Source organism: Salmo salar, chromosome 09, assembly GCF_965601325.2.
Source record: "Salmo salar chromosome 09, fSalSal1, whole genome shotgun sequence".
Taxonomy (NCBI): domain Eukaryota; kingdom Metazoa; phylum Chordata; class Actinopteri; order Salmoniformes; family Salmonidae; genus Salmo; species Salmo salar.
The window spans coordinates 95,190,001-95,213,826 of NC_138299.1; the positions used below are offsets into that span (position 1 = coordinate 95,190,001).

Here is a 23,826-nt window from a genome sequence, read left to right on the forward strand (position 1 = left end):
CTTGTTCCTAAATATAGAACACCATCTCCAGGATATCTTATCAGGTATAACAGACTTCCAACATTGCATCACTTGAGCAACAGCATATACAATGGATTAAATTCATTAATTGTGAATAATATAAAAGGTGAATGAATAATCTTATCCATTTTTTCAGAGGGATTTTCACCAAGACAGACACCAAGCCTGCTGCCACCTCATCTACATTCAATAGCTTGAGGTAAATAAAGTACTGTCAGATCTCTAACTGGCAGCAGTAATGTCAGAGCTCTAACTGGCAGCAGTAATGTAAGAGCTCTAACTGGCAGCAGCAATGTCAGAGGTCTAACTGGCAGCAGTGATGTCAGAGTCTACTGGCAGCAGTAATGTCAGAGTCTACTGGCAGCAGTGATGTCAGAGTCTACTGGCAGCAGTGATGTCAGAGTCTACTGGCAGCAGTGATGTCAGAGTCTACTGGCAGCAGTGATGTCAGAGTCTACTGGCAGCAGTAATGTCAGAGTCTACTGGCAGCAGTAATGTCAGAGTTTACTGGCAGCAGTGATGTCAGAGTCTACTGGCAGCAGTGATGTCAGAGTCTACTGGCAGCAGTGATGTCAGAGTCTACTGGCAGCAGTAATGTCAGAGTCTACTGGCAGCCGTGATGTCAGAGTCTACTGGCAGCAGTAATGTCAGAGTCTGCTGGCAGCAGTAATGTCAGAGTCTACTGGCAGCAGTAATGTCAGAGCTCTAACTGGCAGCAGTAATATCAGAGCTCTACTGGCAGCAGTAATGTCAGAGTCTACTGGCAGCAGTGATGTCAGAGTCTACTGGCAGCAGTGATGTCAGAGTCTACTGGCAGCAGTAATGTCAGAGTCTACTGACAGCAGTAATGTCAGAGTCTACTGGCAGCAGTAATGTCATAAGTCTGCTGGCAGCAGTGATGTCAGAGTCTACTGGCAGCAGTAATGTCAGAGTCTACTGGCAGCAGTAATGTCAGAGTCTACTGGCAGCAGTAATGTCAGAGCTCTAACTGGCAGCAGTAATATCAGAGCTCTACTGGCAGCAGTAATGTCAGAGTCTACTGGCAGCAGTAATGTCAGAGCTCTAACTGGCAGCAGTAATATCAGAGCTCTACTGGCAGCAGTGATGTCAGAGTCTACTGGCAGCAGTAATGTCAGAGCCTACTGGCAGCAGTAATGTCAGAGTCTACTGGCAGCAGTAATGTCAGAGTCTACTGGCAGCAGTGATGTCAGAGTCTACTGGCAGCAGTAATGTCAGAGTCTACTGGCAGGAGTAATATCAGAGCTCTACTGGCAGCAGTAATGTCAGAGCTCTAACTGGCAACAGTAATGTCAGAGCTCTACTGGCAGCAGTAATGTCAGAGTCTACTGGCAGCAGTAATGTCAGAGTCTACTGGCAGCAGTAATGTCAGAGCTCTAACTGGCAGCAGTAATATCAGAGCTCTACTGGCAGCAGTAATGTCAGAGTCTACTGGCAGCAGTAATGTCAGAGCTCTAACTGGCAGCAGTAATATCAGAGCTCTACTGGCAGCAGTGATGTCAGAGTCTACTGGCAGCAGTAATGTCAGAGTCTACTGGCAGCAGTAATGTCAGAGTCTACTGGCAGCAGTAATGTCAGAGTCTACTGGCAGCAGTGATGTCAGAGTCTACTGGCAGCAGTAATGTCAGAGTCTACTGGCAGGAGTAATATCAGCGCTCTACTGGCAGCAGTAATGTCAGAGCTCTAACTGGCAACAGTAATGTCAGAGCTCTACTGGCAGCAGTAATGTCAGAGTCTACTGGCAGCAGTGATGTCAGAGTCTACTGGCAGCAGTGATGTCAGAGTCTACTGGCAGCAGTAATGTCAGAGTCTACTGGCAGCAGTAATGTCATAAGTCTGCTGGCAGCAGTGATGTCAGAGTCTACTGGCAGCAGTAATGTCAGAGTCTACTGGCAGCAGTAATGTCAGAGTCTACTGGCAGCAGTAATGTCAGAGCTCTAACTGGCAGCAGTAATATCAGAGCTCTACTGGCAGCAGTAATGTCAGAGTCTACTGGCAGCAGTGATGTCAGAGTCTACTGGCAGCAGTGATGTCAGAGTCTACTGGCAGCAGTGATGTCAGAGTCTACTGGCAGCAGTAATGTCAGAGTCTACTGGCAGCAGTAATGTCATAAGTCTGCTGGCAGCAGTGATGTCAGAGTCTACTGGCAGCAGTGATGTCAGAGCTCTACTGGCAGCAGTGTAATCAGTCTATCGTTCGGACAGCCAATGCCTTGTTAGATGGCTTGATTACATGGTGTCCCTCTATTTGCAGTGGATCAACATCCAGCTTCAGCAAGAGGCCTTCAGAGAGCTACAAGAGAATGTGAGTAAACCTTATGCAAATCTTATGAGTAAACTCAGTGAACGTGCTTGAGTGTGTGACGCTGTGTGTGGTAAAGGATTAACTGAGATAACTGTAGTGACTTAAGGGGATGTGTTTGATAAGTGTTTGTGTGTGTGTGTGTTTTGTGTATGTGTTCCTCCCTCCAGAGCTCCTCACACAGTGCGTCCCACCTCAAACCTCCCAGTTCAAACTGAGGACCAGCTTTCCCCAGAGGAGAAGGAGAAACGGTGAGACACACACAATGCATCCCAAATGGCACCCTGTTCTCTTTATAGAGATCTAATTTTGACCAGGGCCCTGGTACTGTATAGGGCCTTATATAGGGAACAGAGTGCCATTTCAGATGCTGTCTACAAAACTCTTATTATACCTCAGAAAATAGACGTTGAGGAAAAACAAGTCTCATCTCTTTCTTTACCCCTCTCTCTTTACTGCGTCTCTCTCTCTCTCTCTCTCTCTCTCTCTCTCACACACTTTCTCTCTCGCTCTTTCTCTCTATCTGTCTCTCTCTCTTTTCTCCCTGTCTCCCTCTTTCTCTCTCCGTGTCTCTCCATCTGTCCATCAGGGAGGAAGCAGCCATGGATGTGCTCAGGACCTCTTCAGCCCGACAACGCTCCTACGTCCTCTCAGCCGCCAAGAAATACGAGTATGTGATTGGCTATATACCTCTCTCTCCTTTTCTCTCCATCTCCCTCTCCCTCTCTCTCTCTATTTCTGTCTCGATCTTTCTCTCTCTTTATCTGTCTCTCTCCATCTCTCTATTCCCCTGTTTGTATCTTATCTCCTGTTCTCCTGTTCTCCTGACAGTTCTACAGAGAAACCTCTAGAAACCTCCCTGACCCCAGATGTTTCATCTTTTGTGGCTAAAAGGTAACTGATGCCTCTCAATGGACTGTCCTGTCCTGTTTTGTTCCTCATGGAAAATGATGATAATGTCTGAAATGAAAGGCTTGACTGGAGATGTTTCATTTTTCTGTCTTGTTGTTTCTTGTGTGTCTAAAGGGTGGTGATCACAGACAATGACGACTCTGTCTTCACTGAGACTCCTTCTGTCCCCAAAGAACCAGCTGCACCATCTATGAAAGCTGTCTCTCCTGTCTCTGTGAAAGCTGTCTCTCCTGTCTCTGTGAAAGACGTCTCTCCTGTCTCTGTGAAAGCTGTCTCTCCTGTCTCTGTGAAAGCTGTCTCTCCTGTCTCTTTGAAAGACGTCTCTCCTGTCTCTGTGAAAGATGTCTCTCCTGTCTCTGTGAAAGCTGTCTCTCCTGTCTCTTTGAAAGACGTCTCTCCTGTCTCTGTGAAAGATGTCTCTCCTGTCTCTGTGAAAGATGTCTCTCCTGTCTCTGTGAAAGACGTCTCTCCTGTCTCTGCGAAAGCCGTCTCTCCTGTCTCTTTGAAAGACGTCTCTCCTATCTCCTTGAAAAACGTCTCTCCTGTCTCTGTGAAAGCTGTCTCTCCTGTCTCTGTGAAAGACGTCTCTCCTGTCTCTGTGAAAGACGTCTCTCCTGTCTCTGTGAAAGACGAAACTCCTGTCTCTTTGAAAGACGTCTCTCCTGTCTCCGTAAAAGACGTCTCTCCGGTCTCTGTAAAAGCTGTCTCTCCTGTCTCTGTGAAAGCTGTCTCTCCTGTGTCTGTGAAAGACGTCTCTCCTGTCTCTGTGAAAGCTGTCTCTCCTGTCTCTGTGAAAGCTGTCTCTCCTGTCTCTGAGAAAGACGTCTCTCCTGTATCTGTGAAAGACGTCTCTCCTGTCTCTGTGAAAGCTGTCTCTCCTGTCTCTGTGAAAGACATCTCTCCTGTCTCTGTGAAAGACGTCTCTCCTGTCTCCTTGAAAGACTTCTCTCCTGTCTCCTTGAAAGACTTCTCTCCTGTATGTATGAAAGCTGTCTCTCCTGTCTCTGTGAAAGCTGTCTCTCCTGTCTCTGTGAAAGACGTCTCTCCTGTCTCTGTGAAAGACGTCTCTTCTGTCTCTGTGAAAGACGTCTCTCCTGTGTCTGTGAAAGACGTCTCTCCTGTTTCTGTGAAAGACGTCTCTCCTGTCTCTGTGAAAGTTGTCTCTCCTGTCTCTGTGAAAGACGTCTCTCCTGTCTCTATGAAAGACGTCTCTCCCGTCTCTGTGAAAGCTGTCTCTCCTGTCTCTGTGAAAGACGTCTCTCCTGTTTCTGTGAAAGACGTCTCTCCTGTCTCTGTGAAAGTTGTCTCTCCTGTCTCTGTGAAAGACGTCTCTCCTGTCTCTGTGAAAGTTGTCTCTCCCGTCTCTGTGAAAGACGTCTCTCCTGTCTCTGTGAAAGACGTCTCTCCTGTCTCTGTGAACATTGTCTCTCCTGTCTCTGTGAAAGACGTCTCTCCTATATCTGTGAAAGACGTCCTCCTTCCAGCCCCCGTCATAGTTGACACCACAGCAGCGATTGACCCTTATGAGGGCATGAAGCCAGGGTGTACCAAAATGGCTACTCCACTTCCTAAGTTGACAGTTGAGGTGATGAAAAAACTGTCCCCAGAGAGTGGTGTCCCGTTGAAAGACGTCCCCCCAGTGTCCTCTGTATTAGCGTCCCCTGTCCCATATAACCCAGTGAAGAAGAATCCTGCCCCAGTGGACACACTGACAGCCCTGTCTGACACACTCATCTCCTTCGACACAGGTTCATCCAGGTACAGTATTGATTCATTAATGTTTCTATTCATTTGAATTACAATGATCAGATATGTTGCACCACAGTGTGTGTAGTGGTGAGACCAGAGCCATTTATTGACATTATGGGTAGGCTATATACGGCTCTGGGTGAGACTATTAAAGTTGGTCCACAGGCTGCAGAGCCAGAGGACAGGTAGGAATCAACAGAGAGACACTTCCTCATTCATGTCATAGTGGGCGATATAAAACCAGTACCAAACCGCGGCAAAATGTTTTTCAATTGAAAATGTTTTGCAATGAAAACGAGTGTTTTTTTAATGGGACACATTTAGGTTAGTCCCTCCCTGTTTCGTCCCTTTTTATCCATTTGGTTTCTAGTGAATACACCCCTGGTGACAGCTGTCATTGTGTACTTCTACACTGAGTGTACAAAATATTAGGAACACCCTTCTAATATTGGGTGGGGCATGGCCTCTACAAGGTGTCGAAATAGTTCCACAGGAATGCTGGCCCATGTTGATTCCAATGCTACCCACAGTTGTGCCAAGTTGACTGGATCCTTTGGGTGGTGGACCATTCTTTGTATTTATACATTGTTTTTTTTTTTTTATAAATAAAAATGTTTGGGGGTATATCAGCTTTATTATTGCAGATAGATTGTAGCTTCCATCAATGTAATTGTCTGCATCATTTCCAATTCCTTATATATATTTTTTGTAAATATATACAGTACCAGTCAAAAGTTTGGACTGGTTTTTAATAGTCTGTCAGATGTAAACCGTTGGGTTCTTCAATTCAAGTCCTCTGTCTTGTCTCCCCTCCCCTCTCCTCTCCTCTCTCCTCTTGTCCTGTCCTCCCCTCTCCCCCCCTTCTCCTCCCCTCCCCCCTCCCCTCTCTTCCTGTCCTGTCCTCCCCCCTCCCATCTCTTCCTGTCCTGTCCTCCCCTCCTCTCCCCCTCTTCTCTCTTCCTGTCCTGTCCTGTCCTCTCCTCTCCTCCTCTCTCCCCCCTTCTCCTCCCCTCCCCCCTCCCTGTCCTGTCCTCCCCTCCTCTCCCCCCTCTTCTCTCTTCCTGTCCTCTCCTCTCCTCCCCCCCCTCTCCCCTCCCCTCTCTTCCTGTCCTGTCCTCCCCTCCTCTTCTCTCTTCCTGTCCTCTCCTCTCCTCCTCTTCCTGTCCTGTCCTCTCCCCTCCCCTCTTATCCTCTCGTCTCCTCTGTGTAGTCTAGAACAGGAGTTGGTGAAGCCCATCCCTCCCATCCCAGGATCTTGGAGTCAGGAGCTTCTCAGTGGATCAGACAGGTAGTTAGAGAGGAGACCCCTTATATCAGACACTCATTCATTCCTCCATACACCACAGTGTGTCTCTCTCTTTCTCTCTCTCAATTTCAATTCATGGGGCTTTATTGGCATGGGAAACATATGTCAACATTTCCAAAGCAAGTGAAGTAGATAATAAACAAAAGTGAAATAAACAATTAAAAAAATTACAGTAAACATTACACTCACAAAAGTTCCAAAAGAATAAAGACATTTCAAATGTCATATTATGTGTAAATAGTTAAATTACAAATGGGAAAATAAATAAACTTAAATACGGGTTGTATTTACATAGATGTTTGTTCTTCACTGGTTGCCCTTTTCTTGTGGCAACAGGTCACACATCTTGCTACTGTGATGTCACACTGTGGTATTTCACCCAATAGATTTGGGAGTTTATCAAAATTGGGTTTGTTTTCAAATTCTTTGTGGGTCTGTGTAATCTGAGGGAAATATGTGCCTCTAATATGGTCATACATTTGGCAAGAGGTTAGGAAGTGCAGCTCAGTTTCCACCTCATTTTGTGGGCAGTGTGCACATAGCCTGTCTTCTCTTGAGAGCCAGGTCTGCCTACGGCGGCCTTTCTCAATAGCAAGACCATGCTCACTGAGTCTGTACATAGTCAAAGCTTTCCTTAAGTTTGGGTCAGTCACAGTGGTCAGATATTCTCTCTCTCTGAGCCATTTCTGATGACCTCTCCCACCCTGTTTCATGTGTAATGCTGTGTCTGTGGTTCTGATGGACCAGCGATTAGGGGACAATTTACTGACCAACTGTGTCTGTGGTTCTGTGTCTGTGGTTCTGATGGACCAGCAGTTAGGGTGGGATGGACCAGCATTGTGTTATTGACTGTACGTTTGTTTATCCCATGTGTAACTCTGTGTTGTTGTTTTTGTCGCACTGCTTTGCTTTATCTTGGCCAGGTCGCAGTTGTAAATGACAACTTGTTCTCAACTGGCCTACCTGGTTAAATAAAATGTGAAATAAAATGTGAAATAAATAAAAAAGAGGGGGCATTTTACTGACCAACTGTGTCTCTGGTTGTCTCTCCCTCAGGCTCAGTTATGCCGAGTCCGAGGAGGAAGAGGAGGAGCCGAGAGACGAGAAGCCAGAGGACACACACAGGTACGTCCCACATTGATCTACCCCCTAGTCCCTTAGTCCCTAGCCTCTCTCACTAGCCTCTAACCTCTCCCCCTAGCATCTAATTTTTAACCTCTACCCTCTACCCTCCCCTCATCTCTACCCTCTAACCTCTCCCCCTACTCTCTACCCCCTCCCCTCTAACCTCTCTCCCTAACCTCTCCCCCTACTCTCTACCCCCTCCCCTCTAACCTCTCTCCCTAACCTCTCCCCCTACTCTCTACCCCCTCCCCTCTAACCTCTCTCCCTAACCTCTCCCCCTACTCTCTACCCCCTCCCCTCTAACCTCTCTCCCTAACCTCTCCCCCTACTCTCTACCCCCTCCCCTCTAACCTCTCTCCCTAACCTCTCCCCCTACTCTCTACCCCTAACCTCTCCCCCTACTCTCTACCCCCTCCCCTCTAACCTCTCTCCCTAACCTCTCCCCCTACTCTCTACCCCTAACCTCTCCCCCTACTCTCTACCCCCTCCCCTCTAACCTCTCTCCCTAACCTCTCCCCCTACTCTCTACCCCCTCCCCTCTAACCTCTCTCCCTAACCTCTCCCCCTACTCTCTACCCCTAACCTCTCCCCCTACTCTCTACCCCCTCCCCTCTAAGCTCTCTCCCTAACCTCTCCCCCTACTCTCTACCCCTAACCTCTCCCCCTACTCTCTACCCCCTCCCCTCTAACCTCTCTCCCTAACCTCTCCCCCTACTCTCTACCCCCTCCCCTCTAACCTCTCTCCCTAACCTCTCCCCCTACTCTCTACCCCCTCCCCTCTAACCTCTCCCTAACCTCTCCCCCTACTCTCTACCCCCTCCCCTCTAACCTCTCCCCCTATCCCTCGCCCCTCAAACCTCTCCCTCTCCCCTCAAACCTCTAACCTCTCCCCCTATCCCTCTCCCCTCTAACCTCTCCCTATAAAATCTCCCCCTAACCTCTAACCTCTCCCCCTATCCTCTCCCTATAAACTCTCCCTCTAACCTCTAACCTCTCCCCCTAGCATCTAATTTTTAACCTCTACCCTCCCCTCATCTCTACCCTCTAACCTCTCCCCCTACTCTCTACCCCCTCCCCTCTAACCTCTCCCCCTAACCTCTCCCTCTACCCACTCCCCCTACTCTCTACCCCCTCCCCTCTAACCTCTCTCCCTAAACTCTCCCCCTACTCTCTACCCCCTCCCCTCTAACCTCTCCCCCTATCCCTCTACCCTCTCCCTCTCCCCTCAAACCTCTCCCCTCAAACCTCTAACCTCTCCCCCTATCCCTCTCCCCTCTAACCTCTCCCTATAAACTCTCCCCCTAACCTCTAACCTCTCCCCCTAACCTCTCCCACTACTCTCTACCCCCTCCCCCTATCCCTCTACCCTCTCCCTCTAACCTCTCCCCCTAACCTCTCCCTCTCCCCTCAAACCTCTCCCTCTAACCTCTCCCTCTAACCTCTCCCTCTAACCTCTCCCTCTCCCCTCAAACCTCTACCCTCTCCCCCTATCCCTCTACCCTCTCCCTCTAACCTCTCCCTCTAACCTCAACCCTCTCCGCCTAACCCCTAACCTCTAACCTCTCCCCCTACTCTCTACCCCCTCCCCTCTAACCTCTCCCCTATCACTCTACCCTCTCCCCCTACTCTCTACCCCCTCCCCTCTAACCTCTCCCCCTATCCCTCTAACCTCTCCCCCTATCACTCTACCCTCTCCCCCTATCCCTCTACCCTCTAACCTCTCCCCTATCACTCTACCCTCAAACCTCTAACCTCTCCCCCTCCCTCAACCCTCTCCCTATAGCCTCTCCCCTATCCTCTAACGTCTACCCCTATCCTCTACCCTTTCCCCTCTCCTCTCCCCTCCTATCCTCTCCCCTCTCCCTCTACTCTTTCCCCTCTCCCCCTCTCCTCTCCCCTCCTATCCTCTCCCCTCTCCCTCTATCCTCTACTCTTTCCCCTCTCCCCCACCCTCTCCCCTCCTATCCTCTCCCCTCTCCCTCTATCCTCTACCCTTTCCCCTCTCCCCCTATCCTCTCCCCCCTCTCCCTCCTCCCCCTATCCTCTCCCCTCTCCTATGATCATTCACTTCTTGGATATGTAGTATGACACACACACACACATGCACACACACACACACACACACACACACACACACACACACACACACACACACACACACACACACACACACACACACACACACACACACACACAGGGTCTGATAACACAACAGTTGTCTTTCCTAATGCCTAATGTTTTTCAAATCTACCATTACAAATACTAAATCTACTACTACTACTACCTGCTACTACTAAATCTACTACGACCTGCCACTACAAAATGTACTACTCCTACGACCTGCCACTACAAAATCTACTACTATGAAATCTACTATTACCTTCCACTACTAAATCTATTACTAAATTTACTATCCCTTTCAATACTAAATCTACTAGTACTAACTACTACCTACCACTACTAAATCTACTACTACCTGCCACTATTAAATCTACTATTACTACTACTACTACTACTACCAAATCTACTACTACCTGTCATTACTAAATCTACTACTACTACCTGCAACTACTAAATATACTACTACATCTACTACTACTACCTGTCACTACTAAATCTACTACTACTAAATCCACAAACTCTACTACTACTACCACCTACCACTACTAAATCTACTACTACTACTACTAAATCTACTACTACTACTACTACTACTACTATCTACTATCTGTCACTACTAAATCTACTAGTACTACGACCTGCCACTACTAAATCTACTACTACCAAATCTACTACTATCTGTCACTACTAAATCTACTACTACCTGCCACTATTAAATCTACTACTACTACTACTACTACTACTACTACCAAATCTACTACTACCTGTCATTACTAAATCTACTACTACTACCTGCAACTACATCTACTACTACTACCTGTCACTACTAAATCTACTACTACTACCTGCCATTACTAAATCCACAAACTCTACTACTACTACCACCTACCACTACTAAATCTACTACTACTACTACTACTACTAAATCTACTACTACTACTACCTACCACTACTAAAACTACTAAATCTACTACTACTAAATCTACTACCTGCCACTACTAAATCTACTACTACTACCTGCCACTACTAAATCCACAAACTCTACTACTACTACCACCTACCACTACTAAATCTACTACTACTACTACTAAATCTACTACTACTACTACTAAATCTACTACAACTTCTACCTACCACTACTAAAACTACTAAATCTACTACCACTACTACCTGCCATTACTAAATCTACTACCTGCCACTACTAAATCTACTACTACATGCCACTACTAAATCTACTAGTACTACCACTACTACCTGCCAATACTAAAATCTACTACTACTAAATCTACTAGTACTACTACTACTACCTGCCACTACTAAATCTACTACTACCTGCCACAACTACATCTATTACTACCTACCACAACTAAATCTACTACTACTACTACAACCACCTGCCACTACTAAATCTATTACTATTGTACTTCAATGTGCTTCATTCTAACAGTACCATATAATGATATTATTTCAACAGAGATATTGACAGTCCGACCCCGAGTACTGACTCCAGGTGAGATATACTGTACCTGTCTACTGAGAGAGAACACCTGTTAGATATACTGTACCTGTCACTGAGAGACCACCTGTTAGATATACTGTACCTGTCACTGAGAGAGAACACCTGTTAGATATACTGTACCTGTCTACTGAGAGAGAACACCTGTTAGATATACTGTACCTGTCTACTGAGAGACCACCTGTTAGATATACTGCACCTGTCTACTGAGAGAGAACACCTGTTAGATATACTGTACCTGTCTACTGAGAGAGAACACCTGTTAGATATACTGTACCTGTCACAGAGAGAACACCTGTTAGATATACTGTACCTGTCTACTGAGAGAGAACACCTGTTAGATATACTGCACCTGTCTACTGAGAGAGAACACCTGTTAGATATACTGTACCTGTCTACTGAGAGAGAACACCTGTTAGATATACTGTACCTGTCACTGAGAGAGAACACCTGTTAGATATACTGTACCTGTCTACTGAGAGAGAACACCTGTTAGATATACTGTACCTGTCACTGAGAGAGAACACCTGTTAGATATACTGTACCTGTCTACTGAGAGAACACCTGTTAGATATACTGTACCTGTCACTGAGAGAGAACACCTGTTAGATATACTGTACCTGTCTACTGAGAGAGAACACCTGTTAGATATACTGCACCTGTCTACTGAGAGAGAACACCTGTTAGATATACTGTACCTGTCACTGAGAGAGAACACCTGTTAGATATACTGTACATGTCACTGAGAGAGACCACCTGTTAGATATACTGTACCTGTCTACTGAGAGACCACCTGTTAGATATACTGTACCTGTCTACTGAGAGAACACCTGTTAGATATACTGTACCTGTCACTGAGAGAGAACACCTGTTAGATATACTGTACCTGTCTACTGAGAGAGACCACCTGTGAGATATACTGTACCTGTCTACTGAGAGAGAACACCTGTTAGATATACTGTACCTGTCACTGAGAGAGAACACCTGTTAGATATACTGTACCTGTCACTGAGAGACCACCTGTTAGATATACTGTACCTGTCTACTGAGAGAGAACACCTGTTAGATATACTGTACCTGTCTACTGAGAGAGAACACCTGTTAGATATACTGTACCTGTCTACTGAGAGAGAACACCTGTTAGATATACTGTACCTGTCACTGAGAGAGAACACCTGTTAGATATACTGTACCTGTCTACTGAGAGACCACCTGTTAGATATACTGTACCTGTCTACTGAGAGAGAACACCTGTTAGATATACTGTACCTGTCACTGAGAGAGAACACCTGTTAGATATACTGTACCTGTCTACTGAGAGAGAACACCTGTTAGATATACTGTACCTGTCACTGAGAGACCACCTGTTAGATATACTGTACCTGTCACTGAGAGAGAACACCTGTTAGATATACTGTACCTGTCTACTGAGAGAGACCACCTGTTAGATATACTGTACCTGTCTACTGAGAGAGAACACCTGTTAGATATACTGCACCTGTCTACTGAGAGAGAACACCTGTTAGATATACTGTACCTGTCTACTGAGAGAGAACACCTGTTAGATATACTGTACCTGTCACTGAGAGAGAACACCTGTTAGATATACTGTACCTGTCTACTGAGAGAGAACACCTGTTAGATATACTGTACCTGTCACTGAGAGAGAACACCTGTTAGATATACTGTACCTGTCTACTGAGAGAACACCTGTTAGATATACTGTACCTGTCACTGAGAGAGAACACCTGTTAGATATACTGTACCTGTCTACTGAGAGAGAACACCTGTTAGATATACTGCACCTGTCTACTGAGAGAGAACACCTGTTAGATATACTGTACCTGTCACTGAGAGAGAACACCTGTTAGATATACTGTACATGTCACTGAGAGAGACCACCTGTTAGATATACTGTACCTGTCTACTGAGAGACCACCTGTTAGATATACTGTACCTGTCTACTGAGAGAACACCTGTTAGATATACTGTACCTGTCACTGAGAGAGAACACCTGTTAGATATACTGTACCTGTCTACTGAGAGAGACCACCTGTTAGATATACTGTACCTGTCTACTGAGAGAGAACACCTGTTAGATATACTGTACCTGTCACTGAGAGAGAACACCTGTTAGATATACTGTACCTGTCACTGAGAGACCACCTGTTAGATATACTGTACCTGTCTACTGAGAGAGAACACCTGTTAGATATACTGTACCTGTCTACTGAGAGAGAACACCTGTTAGATATACTGTACCTGTCTACTGAGAGAGAACACCTGTTAGATATACTGTACCTGTCACTGAGAGAGAACACCTGTTAGATATACTGTACCTGTCTACTGAGAGACCACCTGTTAGATATACTGTACCTGTCTACTGAGAGAGAACACCTGTTAGATATACTGTACCTGTCACTGAGAGAGAACACCTGTTAGATATACTGTACCTGTCTACTGAGAGAGAACACCTGTTAGATATACTGTACCTGTCACTGAGAGACCACCTGTTAGATATACTGTACCTGTCACTGAGAGAGAACACCTGTTAGATATACTGTACCTGTCTACTGAGAGAGAACACCTGTTAGATATACTGTACCTGTCTACTGAGAGACCACCTGTTAGATATACTGCACCTGTCTACTGAGAGAGAACACCTGTTAGATATACTGTACCTGTCTACTGAGAGAGAACACCTGTTAGATATACTGTACCTGTCACAGAGAGAACACCTGTTAGATATACTGTACCTGTCTACTGAGAGAGAACACCTGTTAGATATACTGTACCTGTCACTGAGAGAACACCTGTTAGATATACTGTACCTGTCACTGAGAGAGACCACCTGTTAGATATACTGTACCTGTCTACTGAGAGAGAACACCTGTTAGATATACTGTACATGTCACTGAGAGAGACCACCTGTTAGATATACTGTACCTGTCTACTGAGAGAGAACACCTGTTAGATATACTGTACCTGTCTACTGAGAGAACACCTGTTAGATATACTGTACCTGTCTACTGAGAGAGAACACCTGTTAGATATACTGTACCTGTCTACTGAGAGAGAACACCTGTTAGATATACTGTACCTGTCACTGAGAGAACACCTGTTAGATATACTGTACCTGTCTACTGAGAGAGAACACCTGTTAGATATACTGTACCTGTCACTGAGAGAACACCTGTTAGATATACTGTACCTGTCTACTGAGAGAGAACACCTGTTAGATATACTGTACCTGTCTACTGAGAGAGAACACCTGTTAGATATACTGTACCTGTCACTGAGAGAGAACACCTGTTAGATATACTGTACCTGTCACTGAGAGAGAACACCTGTTAGATATACTGTACCTGTCTACTGAGAGAGAACACCTGTTAGATATACTGTACCTGTCACTGAGAGAGAACACCTGTTAGATATACTGTACCTGTCTACTGAGAGAGAACACCTGTTAGATATACTGTACCTGTCACTGAGAGAACACCTGTTAGATATACTGTACCTGTCTACTGAGAGAGAACACCTGTTAGATATACTGTACCTGTCTACTGAGAGAGAACACCTGTTAGATATACTGTACCTGTCACTGATAGAACACCTGTTAGATATACTGTACCTGTCACTGAGAGAGACCACCTGTTAGATATACTGTACCTGTCTACTGAGAGAGAACACCTGTTAGATATACTGTACATGTCACTGAGAGACCACCTGTTAGATATACTGTACCTGTCTACTGAGAGAGAATACCTGTTAGATATACTGTACCTGTCACTGAGAGAACACCTGTTAGATATACTGTACCTGTCTACTGAGAGAGAACACCTGTTAGATATACTGTACCTGTCACTGAGAGAACACCTGTTAGATATACTGTACATGTCACTGAGAGAGACCACCTGTTAGATATACTGTACCTGTCTACTGAGAGAGAACACCTGTTAGATATACTGTACCTGTCTACTGAGAGAACAGCTGTTAGATATACTGTACCTGTCTACTGAGAGACCACCTGTTAGATATACTGCACCTGTCTACTGAGAGAGAACACCTGTTAGATATACTGTACCTGTCTACTGAGAGAGAACACCTGTTAGATATACTGTACCTGTCACAGAGAGAACACCTGTTAGATATACTGTACCTGTCTACTGAGAGAGAACATCTGTTAGATATACTGTACCTGTCACTGAGAGAACACCTGTTAGATATACTGTACCTGTCACTGAGAGAGACCACCTGTTAGATATACTGTACCTGTCTACTGAGAGAGAACACCTGTTTGATATACTGTACATGTCACTGAGAGAGACCACCTGTTAGATATACTGTACCTGTCTACTGAGAGAGAACACCTGTTAGATATACTGTACCTGTCACTGAGAGAACACCTGTTAGATATACTGTACCTGTCTACTGAGAGAGAACACCTGTTAGATATACTGTACCTGTCACTGAGAGAACACCTGTTAGATATACTGTACATGTCACTGAGAGAGACCACCTGTTAGATATACTGTACCTGTCTACTGAGAGAGAACACCTGTTAGATATACTGTACCTGTCTACTGAGAGAACACCTGTTAGATATACTGTACCTGTCTACTGAGAGAGAACACCTGTTAGATATACTGTACCTGTCTACTGAGAGAGAACACCTGTTAGATATACTGTACCTGTCACTGAGAGAACACCTGTTAGATATACTGTACCTGTCTACTGAGAGAGAACACCTGTTAGATATACTGTACCTGTCACTGAGAGAACACCTGTTAGATATACTGTACCTGTCTACTGAGAGAGAACACCTGTTAGATATACTGTACCTGTCTACTGAGAGAGAACACCTGTTAGATATACTGTACCTGTCACTGAGAGAGAACACCTGTTAGATATACTGTACCTGTCTACTGAGAGAGAACACCTGTTAGATATACTGTACCTGTCACTGAGAGAGAACACCTGTTAGATATACTGTACCTGTCTGCTGAGAGAGAACACCTGTTAGATATACTGTACCTGTCACTGAGAGAACACCTGTTAGATATACTGTACCTGTCTACTGAGAGAGAACACCTGTTAGATATACTGTACCTGTCACTGAGAGAGAACACCTGTTAGATATACTGTACCTGTCTACTGAGAGAACAGCTGTTAGATATACTGTACCTGTCTACTGAGAGACCACCTGTTAGATATACTGCACCTGTCTACTGAGAGAGAACACCTGTTAGATATACTGTACCTGTCTACTGAGAGAGAACACCTGTTAGATATACTGTACCTGTCTACTGAGAGAGAACACCTGTTAGATATACTGTACCTGTCACTGAGAGAGAACACCTGTTAGATATACTGTACCTGTCTACTGAGAGAGAACACCTGTTAGATATACTGTACCTATCTACTGAGAGACCACCTGTTAGATATACTGTACCTGTCACAGAGAGAACACCTGTTAGATATACTGTACCTGTCTACTGAGAGAGAACACCTGTTAGATATACTGTACCTGTCACTGAGAGAACACCTGTTAGATATACTGTACCTGTCTACTGAGAGAGAACACCTGTTAGATATACTGTACCTGTCACTGAGAGAGACCACCTGTTAGATATACTGTACCTGTCTACTGAGAGAGAACACCTGTTAGATATACTGTACATGTCACTGAGAGAGACCACCTGTTAGATATACTGTACCTGTCTACTGAGAGAGAACACCTGTTAGATATACTGTACCTGTCACTGAGAGAACACCTGTTAGATATACTGTACCTGTCTACTGAGAGAGAACACCTGTTAGATATACTGTACCTGTCTACTGAGAGAGAACACCTGTTAGATATACTGTACCTGTCACTGAGAGAACACCTGTTAGATATACTGTACATGTCACTGAGAGAACACCTGTTAGATATACTGTACCTGTCTACTGAGAGAGAACACCTGTTAGATATACTGTTCCTGTCTACTGAGATTTAGATATACTGTACCTGTCTACTGAGAGACATTGTGCTTGTAACACTTTAATTTATGTTTTTATACTTGGATCCACACTGCTCATGACGAGTCAGAGCTTTAAATGATCTGTTTTAATCTGTTTTCTGTTTTACAGTGTGAATGAAAATGTGTTGGAGGCCCTTGAAGACGACTTTATCCCATTCAACACGAACACAACAAGGTATTCGAATGTTAGTCTGTTTTCACTGTGTCCATCCTATACCAGTGTCTGTTTTCACTGTGTCCATCCTATACCAGTGTCTGTTTTCACTGTGTCCATCCTTTACCAGTGTCTGTTTTCACTGTGTCCATCCTATACCAGTGTCTGTTTTCACTGTGTCCATCCTATACTAGTGTCTGTTTTCACTGTGTCCATCCTATATCAGTGTCTGTTTTCACTGTGTCCATCCTATACCAGTGTCTGTTTTCACTGTGTCCATCCTATACTAGTGTCTGTTTTCACTGTGTCCATCCTATACCAGTGTCTGTTTTCACTGTGTCCATCCTATACTAGTGTATATTTTCACTGTGTCCATCCTATACTAGTGTCTGTTTTCACTGTGTCCATCCTATACCAGTGTCTGTTTTCACTGTGTCCATCCTTTACTAGTGTCTGTTTTCACTGTGTCCATCCTATACTAGTGTATATTTGCAAACCCCATTCCTCTTCCAATGTAGAATTGAGCTCAGTCTCCAGACTAACTGTGGTGTTCTCCCCCCCCTCTTCAGAATGACGTGGAAGAGGTCCTGGGACGTCAACCCTATCATTACCACAGACAAGAGGTGAATGAACCTCCTCACAGATCATCACTTATATACATCCACACTGCCACCTCCCAAGCTCCTAACCAAGTCCACATCAGAACCACCCAACCATGCAGTACTAAAAGCCTATTATGTTCTCTCATCTCAGTGAGGAGGAGGAGCCTGAGGAGCAGGATCCACAGGTGTCCCTGGTTACGGTTCAGAAACAGTAAGCCACCTCTTTATTAAAGGCTCTGGAAAAGCATCAACCCCTCACAAACACACACAGCTCACCCCTTTCACACACAACACTGCACTGAGTCACACACAGCCTCAAACTCTTTCTATGTCCTCCATTAGTAACACCCTCAAATCAAATCAAATGTATTTATATAGCCCTTCTTACATCAGCTGATATCTCAAAGTGCTGTACAGAAACCCAGCCTAAAACCCCAAACAGCAAGCAATGCAGGTGTAGAAGCACGGTGGCTAGGAAAAACTCCCTAGAAAGGCCAAAACCTAGGAAGAAACCTAGAGAGGAACCAGGCTATGAGGGGTGGTCAGTCCTCTTCTGGCTGTGCCGGGGGGAGATTATAACAGAACATTGCCAAGAAGTTCAAATGTTCATAAATGACCAGCATGGTCAAATAATAATAATCACAGTAGTTGTCGAGGGTGCAACAGGTCAGCACCTCAAGAGTAAATGTCAGTTGGCTTTTCATAGCCGATCATTGAGAGTATCTCTACCGCCTCTGCTGTTTCTAGAGAGTTGAAAACAGAAGGTCTGGGACAGGTAGCACGTCCGGTGAACAGGTCAGGGTTCCATAGCCGCAGGCAGAACAGTCGAAACTGGAGCAGCAGCACGGCCAGGTGAACTGGGGACAGCAAGGAGTCATCATGCCAGGCAGTCCTGAGGCATGGTCCTAGGGCTCAGGTCCTCCGAGAGAGAGAGAGAAAGAAAGAGAGAATTAGAGAGAGCATACTTAAATTCACACAGGACACCGGATAAGACAGGAGAAATACTCCACATATAACAGACTGACCCTAGCCCCCCGACACATAAACTACTGCAGCATAAATACTGGAGGCTGAGACAGGAGGGGTCAGGAGACACTGTGGCCCCATCCGATGATACCCCCGGACAGGGCCAAACAGGAAGGATATAACCCCACCCACTTTGCCAAAGCACAGCCCCACACCACTAGAGGGATATCTTCAACCACCAACTTACCATCCTGACACAAGGCCGAGTGTAGCCCACAAAGATCTCCGCCACGGCACAACCCAAGGGGGGGGGGAGGGGGGGGCGCCAACCCAGACAGGAAGACCACGTCAGTGACTCAACCCACTCAAATGACGCACCCCTCCTAGGGACGGCATGGAAGAGCACCAGTAAGCCAGTGACTCATCCCCTGTAATAGGGTTAGAGGCAGAGAATCTCAGTGGAGAGAGGGGAACCGGCCAGGCAGAGACAGCAAGGGCGGTTCGTTGCTCCAGAGCCTTTCTGTTCACCTTCACACTCCTGGGCCAGACTACACTCAATCATAGGACCTACTGAAGAGATGAGTCTTCAGTAAAGACTTAAAGGTTGAGACCGAGTCTGCGTCTCTCACATGGGTAGGCAGACCATTCCATAAAAATTGAGCTCTATAGGCGAAAGCCCTGCCTCCAGCTGTTTGCTTAGAAATTCTAGGGACAATTAGGAGGCCTGCGTCTTGTGACCGTAGCGTACGTGAAGGCATGTACGGCAGGACCAAATCAGAAAGATGGGTAGGAGCAAGCCCATGTAATGCTTTGTAGGTTAGCAGTAAAACCTTGAAATCAGCCCTTGCCTTAACAGGAAGCCAGTGTAGAGTGGCTAGCACTGGAGTAATATGATCAATTTCTTGGGTTCTAGTCAGGATTCTAGCAGCCGTATTTAGCACTAACTGAAGTTTATTTAGTGCTTTATCCGGGTAGCCGGAAAGTAGAGCATTGCAGTAGTCTAACCTAGAAGTAACAAAAGCATGGATGAATTTTTCTGCATCATTTTTGGACAGAAAGTTTCTGATTTTTGCAATGTTACGTAGATGGAAAAAAGCTGTCCTTGAAACAGTCTTGATATGTTCGTCAAAAGAGAGATCAGGGTCCAGAGTAACGCCGAGGTCCTTCACAGTTTTATTTGAGACGACTGTACAACCATCAAGATTAATTGTCAGGTTCAACAGAAGATCTCTTTGTTTCTTGGGACCTAGAACAAGCAACTCTGTTTTGTCCGAGTTTAAAAGTAGAAAGTTTGCAGCCATCCACTTCCTTATGTCTGAAACACAGGCTTCTAGCGAGGGCAATTTTGGGGCTTCACCATGTTTCATTGAAATGTACAGCTGTGTGTCATCCGCATAGCAGTGAAAGTTAACATTATGTTTTCGAATGACATTCCCAAGAGGTAAAATATATAGTGAAAACAATAGTGGTCCTAAAACGGAACCTCGGGGAACACCGAAATTTACAGTTGATTTGTCAGAGGACAAACCATTTACAGAGACAAACTGATATCTTTCCGACAGATAAGATCTAAACCAGGCCAGAACTTGTCCGTGTAGACCAATTTGGGTTTCCAATCTCTCCAAAAGAATGTGGTGATCGATGGTATCAAAAGCAGCACTAAGGTCTAGGAGCACAAGGACAGATGCAGAGCCTCGGTCTGACGCCATTAAAAGGTCATTTACCACCTTCACAAGTGCAATCTCAGTGCTATGATGGGGTCTAAAACCAGACTGAAGCATTTCGTATATATTGTTTGTCTTCAGGAAGGCAGGGAGTTGCTGCGCAACAGCTCAGCCTCTGTCCTCCATTAGTAACACCCCCAGCCTCTGTCCTCCATTAACACCCTCAGTCTCTGTCCTTCATTAGTAACACCCCGAGCCTCTTTCTATAACCTCCATTGGTAACACCCTCAGCCTCTGTCCTCCATTAGTTACACCCTCAGCCTCTTTCTATGTTCTCCATTAGTAACACTCTCAGCCTCTGTCCTCCATTAGTAACACCCTCAGCCTCTTTCTATGTCCTCCATTAGTTACACCCTCAGCCTCTTTCTATGTTCTCCATTAGTAACACCCTCAGCCTCTTTCTATGTCCTCCATTAGTTACACCCTCAGCCTCTTTCTATGTTCTCCATTAGTAACACCCTCAGCCTCTTTCTACGTACTCCATTAGTAACACCCTCAGCCTCTGTCCTCCATTAGTAAAACCCTCAGCCTCTTTCTATGTACTCCATTAGTAACACCCTCAGCCTCTTTCTATGTACTCCATTAGTAACACCCTCAGCCTCTTTCTATGTACCCCATTAGTAACACCCTCAGCCTCTGTCCTCCATTAGTTACACCCTCAGTCTCTGTCCTCCATTAGTTACACCCTCAGCCTCTGTCCTCCATTAGTAACACCCTCAGCCTCTTTCTATAACCTACATTAGTAACACCCTCAGCCTCTTTCTATGTACTCCATTAGTAACACCCTCAGCCTCTTTATGTCCTCCATTAGTAACACCCTCAGCCTCTGTCCTCCATTAGTAACACCCTCAGCCTCTTTCTATAACCTCCATTAGTAACACCCTCAGCCTCTGTCGTCCATTAGTAACGCTCTCAGCCTCTTTCTATGTTCTCCATTAGTAACACCCTCAGCCTCTTTCTATAACCTCTGTTAGTAACACCCTCAGTCTCTTTCTATAACCTCTGTTAGTAACACCCTCAGCCTCTGTCCTCCATTAGGTACACCCTCAGCTTCTGTCCTCCATTAGTTACACCCTCAGCCTCTGTCCTCCATTAGTAACACCCTCAGCCTCTTTCTATGTCCTCCATTAGTAACACCCTCAGTCTCTTTCTATAACCTACATTAGTAACACCCTCAGCCTCTTTCTTTGTACTCCATTAGTTACACCCTCAGCCTCTTTCTATCTCCTCCATTAGTAACACCCTCAGCCTCTGTCCTCCATTAGTAACACCCTCAGCCTCTGTCCTCCATTAGTAACACCCTCAGCCTCTTTCTATAACCCCCATTAGTAACACCCTCAGCCTCTGTCCTCCATTAGTAACACCCTCAGCCTCTGTCCTCCATTAGTAACGCTCTCAGCCTCTTTCTATGTTCTCCATTAGTAACACCCTCAGCCTCTTTCTATAACCTCTGTTAGTAACACCCTCAGCCTCTGTCCTCCATTAGTAACACCCTCAGCCTCTGTCCTCCATTAGTAACGCTCTCAGCCTCTTTCTATGTTCTCCATTAGTAACACCCTCAGCCTCTTTCTATGTCCTCCATTAGTTACACCCTCAGCCTCTTTCTATGTCCTCCATTAGTAACACCCTCAGCCTCTTTCTATGTCCTCCATTAGTAACACCCTCAGCCTCTGTCCTCCATTAGTAACACCCTCAGCCTCTGTCCTCCATTAGTAACACCCTCAGCCTCTGTCCTCCATTAGTAACACCCTCAGCCTCTGTCCTCCATTAGTAACACCCTCAGCCTCTGTCCTCCATTAGTAACACCCTCAGCCTCTGTCCTCCATTAGTAACACCCTCAGCCTCTGTCCTCCATTAGTAACACCCTCAGCCTCTGTCCTCCATTAGTAACACCCTCAGCCCAGTGAACCAGAATACAGACTGAATTGGTGCTGCTGTATATAGGATATAGGTCAGATATATTCCCGTTAGCCCTTTCCCATACATCTCTAGTAAACTGATCTCTTTACATCCATCACTGTGTGCATGACGTTACCGTGGTGTCTTCCTATGGGAGTGGTATGTATGATGTCTTAATGGTGTGTGTGTTTGTGTTGCAGGTCATCTGACAGTGATTCACCATGGGATAGATGGAGTGCACCTACTGTCTATAAAGAGAAGAGGTATGACCTTGATTATATGACCACCCCTATAGGATGTATTAGTCTTTATTTTACAACACAATGCCTTTAATCATTGACTAACATTATCAGCATAATGCTAGAAGCATGTTAGAGAGAGGAAGGAGAGAGAGAGTGAGAAAATACCAGAGACAGAGCGAGAGAGAGAGAGAGAGAGAGAGAGAGAAAGAGAGAGAGAAAGAATGAGAGAGAGACCAAAGAAAGAGCGAAAGAGAAATAGAAAGAAAGAGAGAGAGAGAGGTAATGGTTAACTGCAGTTTGACTAGAAGGGGAGGAGAGGTCGGTAAGGTAGTACAGAAGTACAGAAGTGTTAGACCACACCTTTGTTAGCCAGTAAAGCAGCCATTGAAACATAATCCCTGCCATTCATCTACCTATCCTCTGGGAGGGGGAACCACTGGCAGAAGGAGACGTACATAGCTTGCTACAGGTGAGAAGTGACTAAAGTCATGTTAAAGAGACATCTGAAAGGCTAGCTGGTTGACTATTGGCAGACAGAGACATTCTTTACAGGGAGACATACAGCTTAGCATCACAGTTGAGAAGGGACAAGTTAGAAGAAGTAGTGACAAGTTAGAGACTTGGATGAGAACCCACTAGGCACACACTGGTTGAATCAACATTGTTTCCACATCATTTCAATGAAATTACATTGAACCAACGTGGAATACACGTTGAATTGACATCTGTGCCCAGTGTGGCTATTGGAAGCCATTCTCTAGAAGTGGGTGTTCTGACGATATTACTGTCTCTTCATCACAGAGACCCAAAGCCTTCAATGGACCGGTGAGTGTCACGTTATGTCTTACACAGCAACATGTTCATATCTCTTCATGTTTCCTCATGTCTGTCATAGCATACCTTCCCATTGTCTGCTGTAATCTAAAATCTCCACAACACTCTCTTTGTTGCTGTGCTTAAGGAAGGGATACGTGGAACGGGAACCTAATGAATGTTATAGTTGGAGATACCTAAGCTAGGGCTTCTATGATAGTAAGGAATCTATTGGTAGTAAGATAGGAAACCAAATACATGTGATATTTTGGGACTCTAAAGATATATGTAGGAGACACTGTGAGGGTCATAGCACATACAGGTTATCCAGGAG

At 45.3% G+C, this 23,826-nt stretch overlaps 1 protein-coding gene across 2 annotated transcripts in view; it reads left to right on the forward strand.

The window, feature by feature from the left end:
* znf185 (zinc finger protein 185 with LIM domain) overlaps nucleotides 1-23,826 on the forward strand; it is a 34,585-nt gene that overhangs the window by 4,300 nt on the left and 6,459 nt on the right. For both annotated transcript variants that reach the window (XM_045724153.2, XM_045724152.2), the window contains exons 5-19: nucleotides 18-44; nucleotides 158-220; nucleotides 2,293-2,343; nucleotides 2,511-2,591; nucleotides 2,930-3,010; nucleotides 3,172-3,234; nucleotides 3,367-5,010; nucleotides 6,212-6,289; nucleotides 7,364-7,432; nucleotides 11,028-11,063; nucleotides 17,202-17,267; nucleotides 17,816-17,869; nucleotides 18,000-18,059; nucleotides 22,638-22,700; nucleotides 23,481-23,504. In XM_045724153.2, coding sequence (XP_045580109.1) covers nucleotides 18-44; nucleotides 158-220; nucleotides 2,293-2,343; nucleotides 2,511-2,591; nucleotides 2,930-3,010; nucleotides 3,172-3,234; nucleotides 3,367-5,010; nucleotides 6,212-6,289; nucleotides 7,364-7,432; nucleotides 11,028-11,063; nucleotides 17,202-17,267; nucleotides 17,816-17,869; nucleotides 18,000-18,059; nucleotides 22,638-22,700; nucleotides 23,481-23,504 — 2,460 coding nt within the window. The remainder of the gene's footprint in view (nucleotides 1-17; nucleotides 45-157; nucleotides 221-2,292; nucleotides 2,344-2,510; nucleotides 2,592-2,929; nucleotides 3,011-3,171; nucleotides 3,235-3,366; nucleotides 5,011-6,211; nucleotides 6,290-7,363; nucleotides 7,433-11,027; nucleotides 11,064-17,201; nucleotides 17,268-17,815; nucleotides 17,870-17,999; nucleotides 18,060-22,637; nucleotides 22,701-23,480; nucleotides 23,505-23,826) is intronic.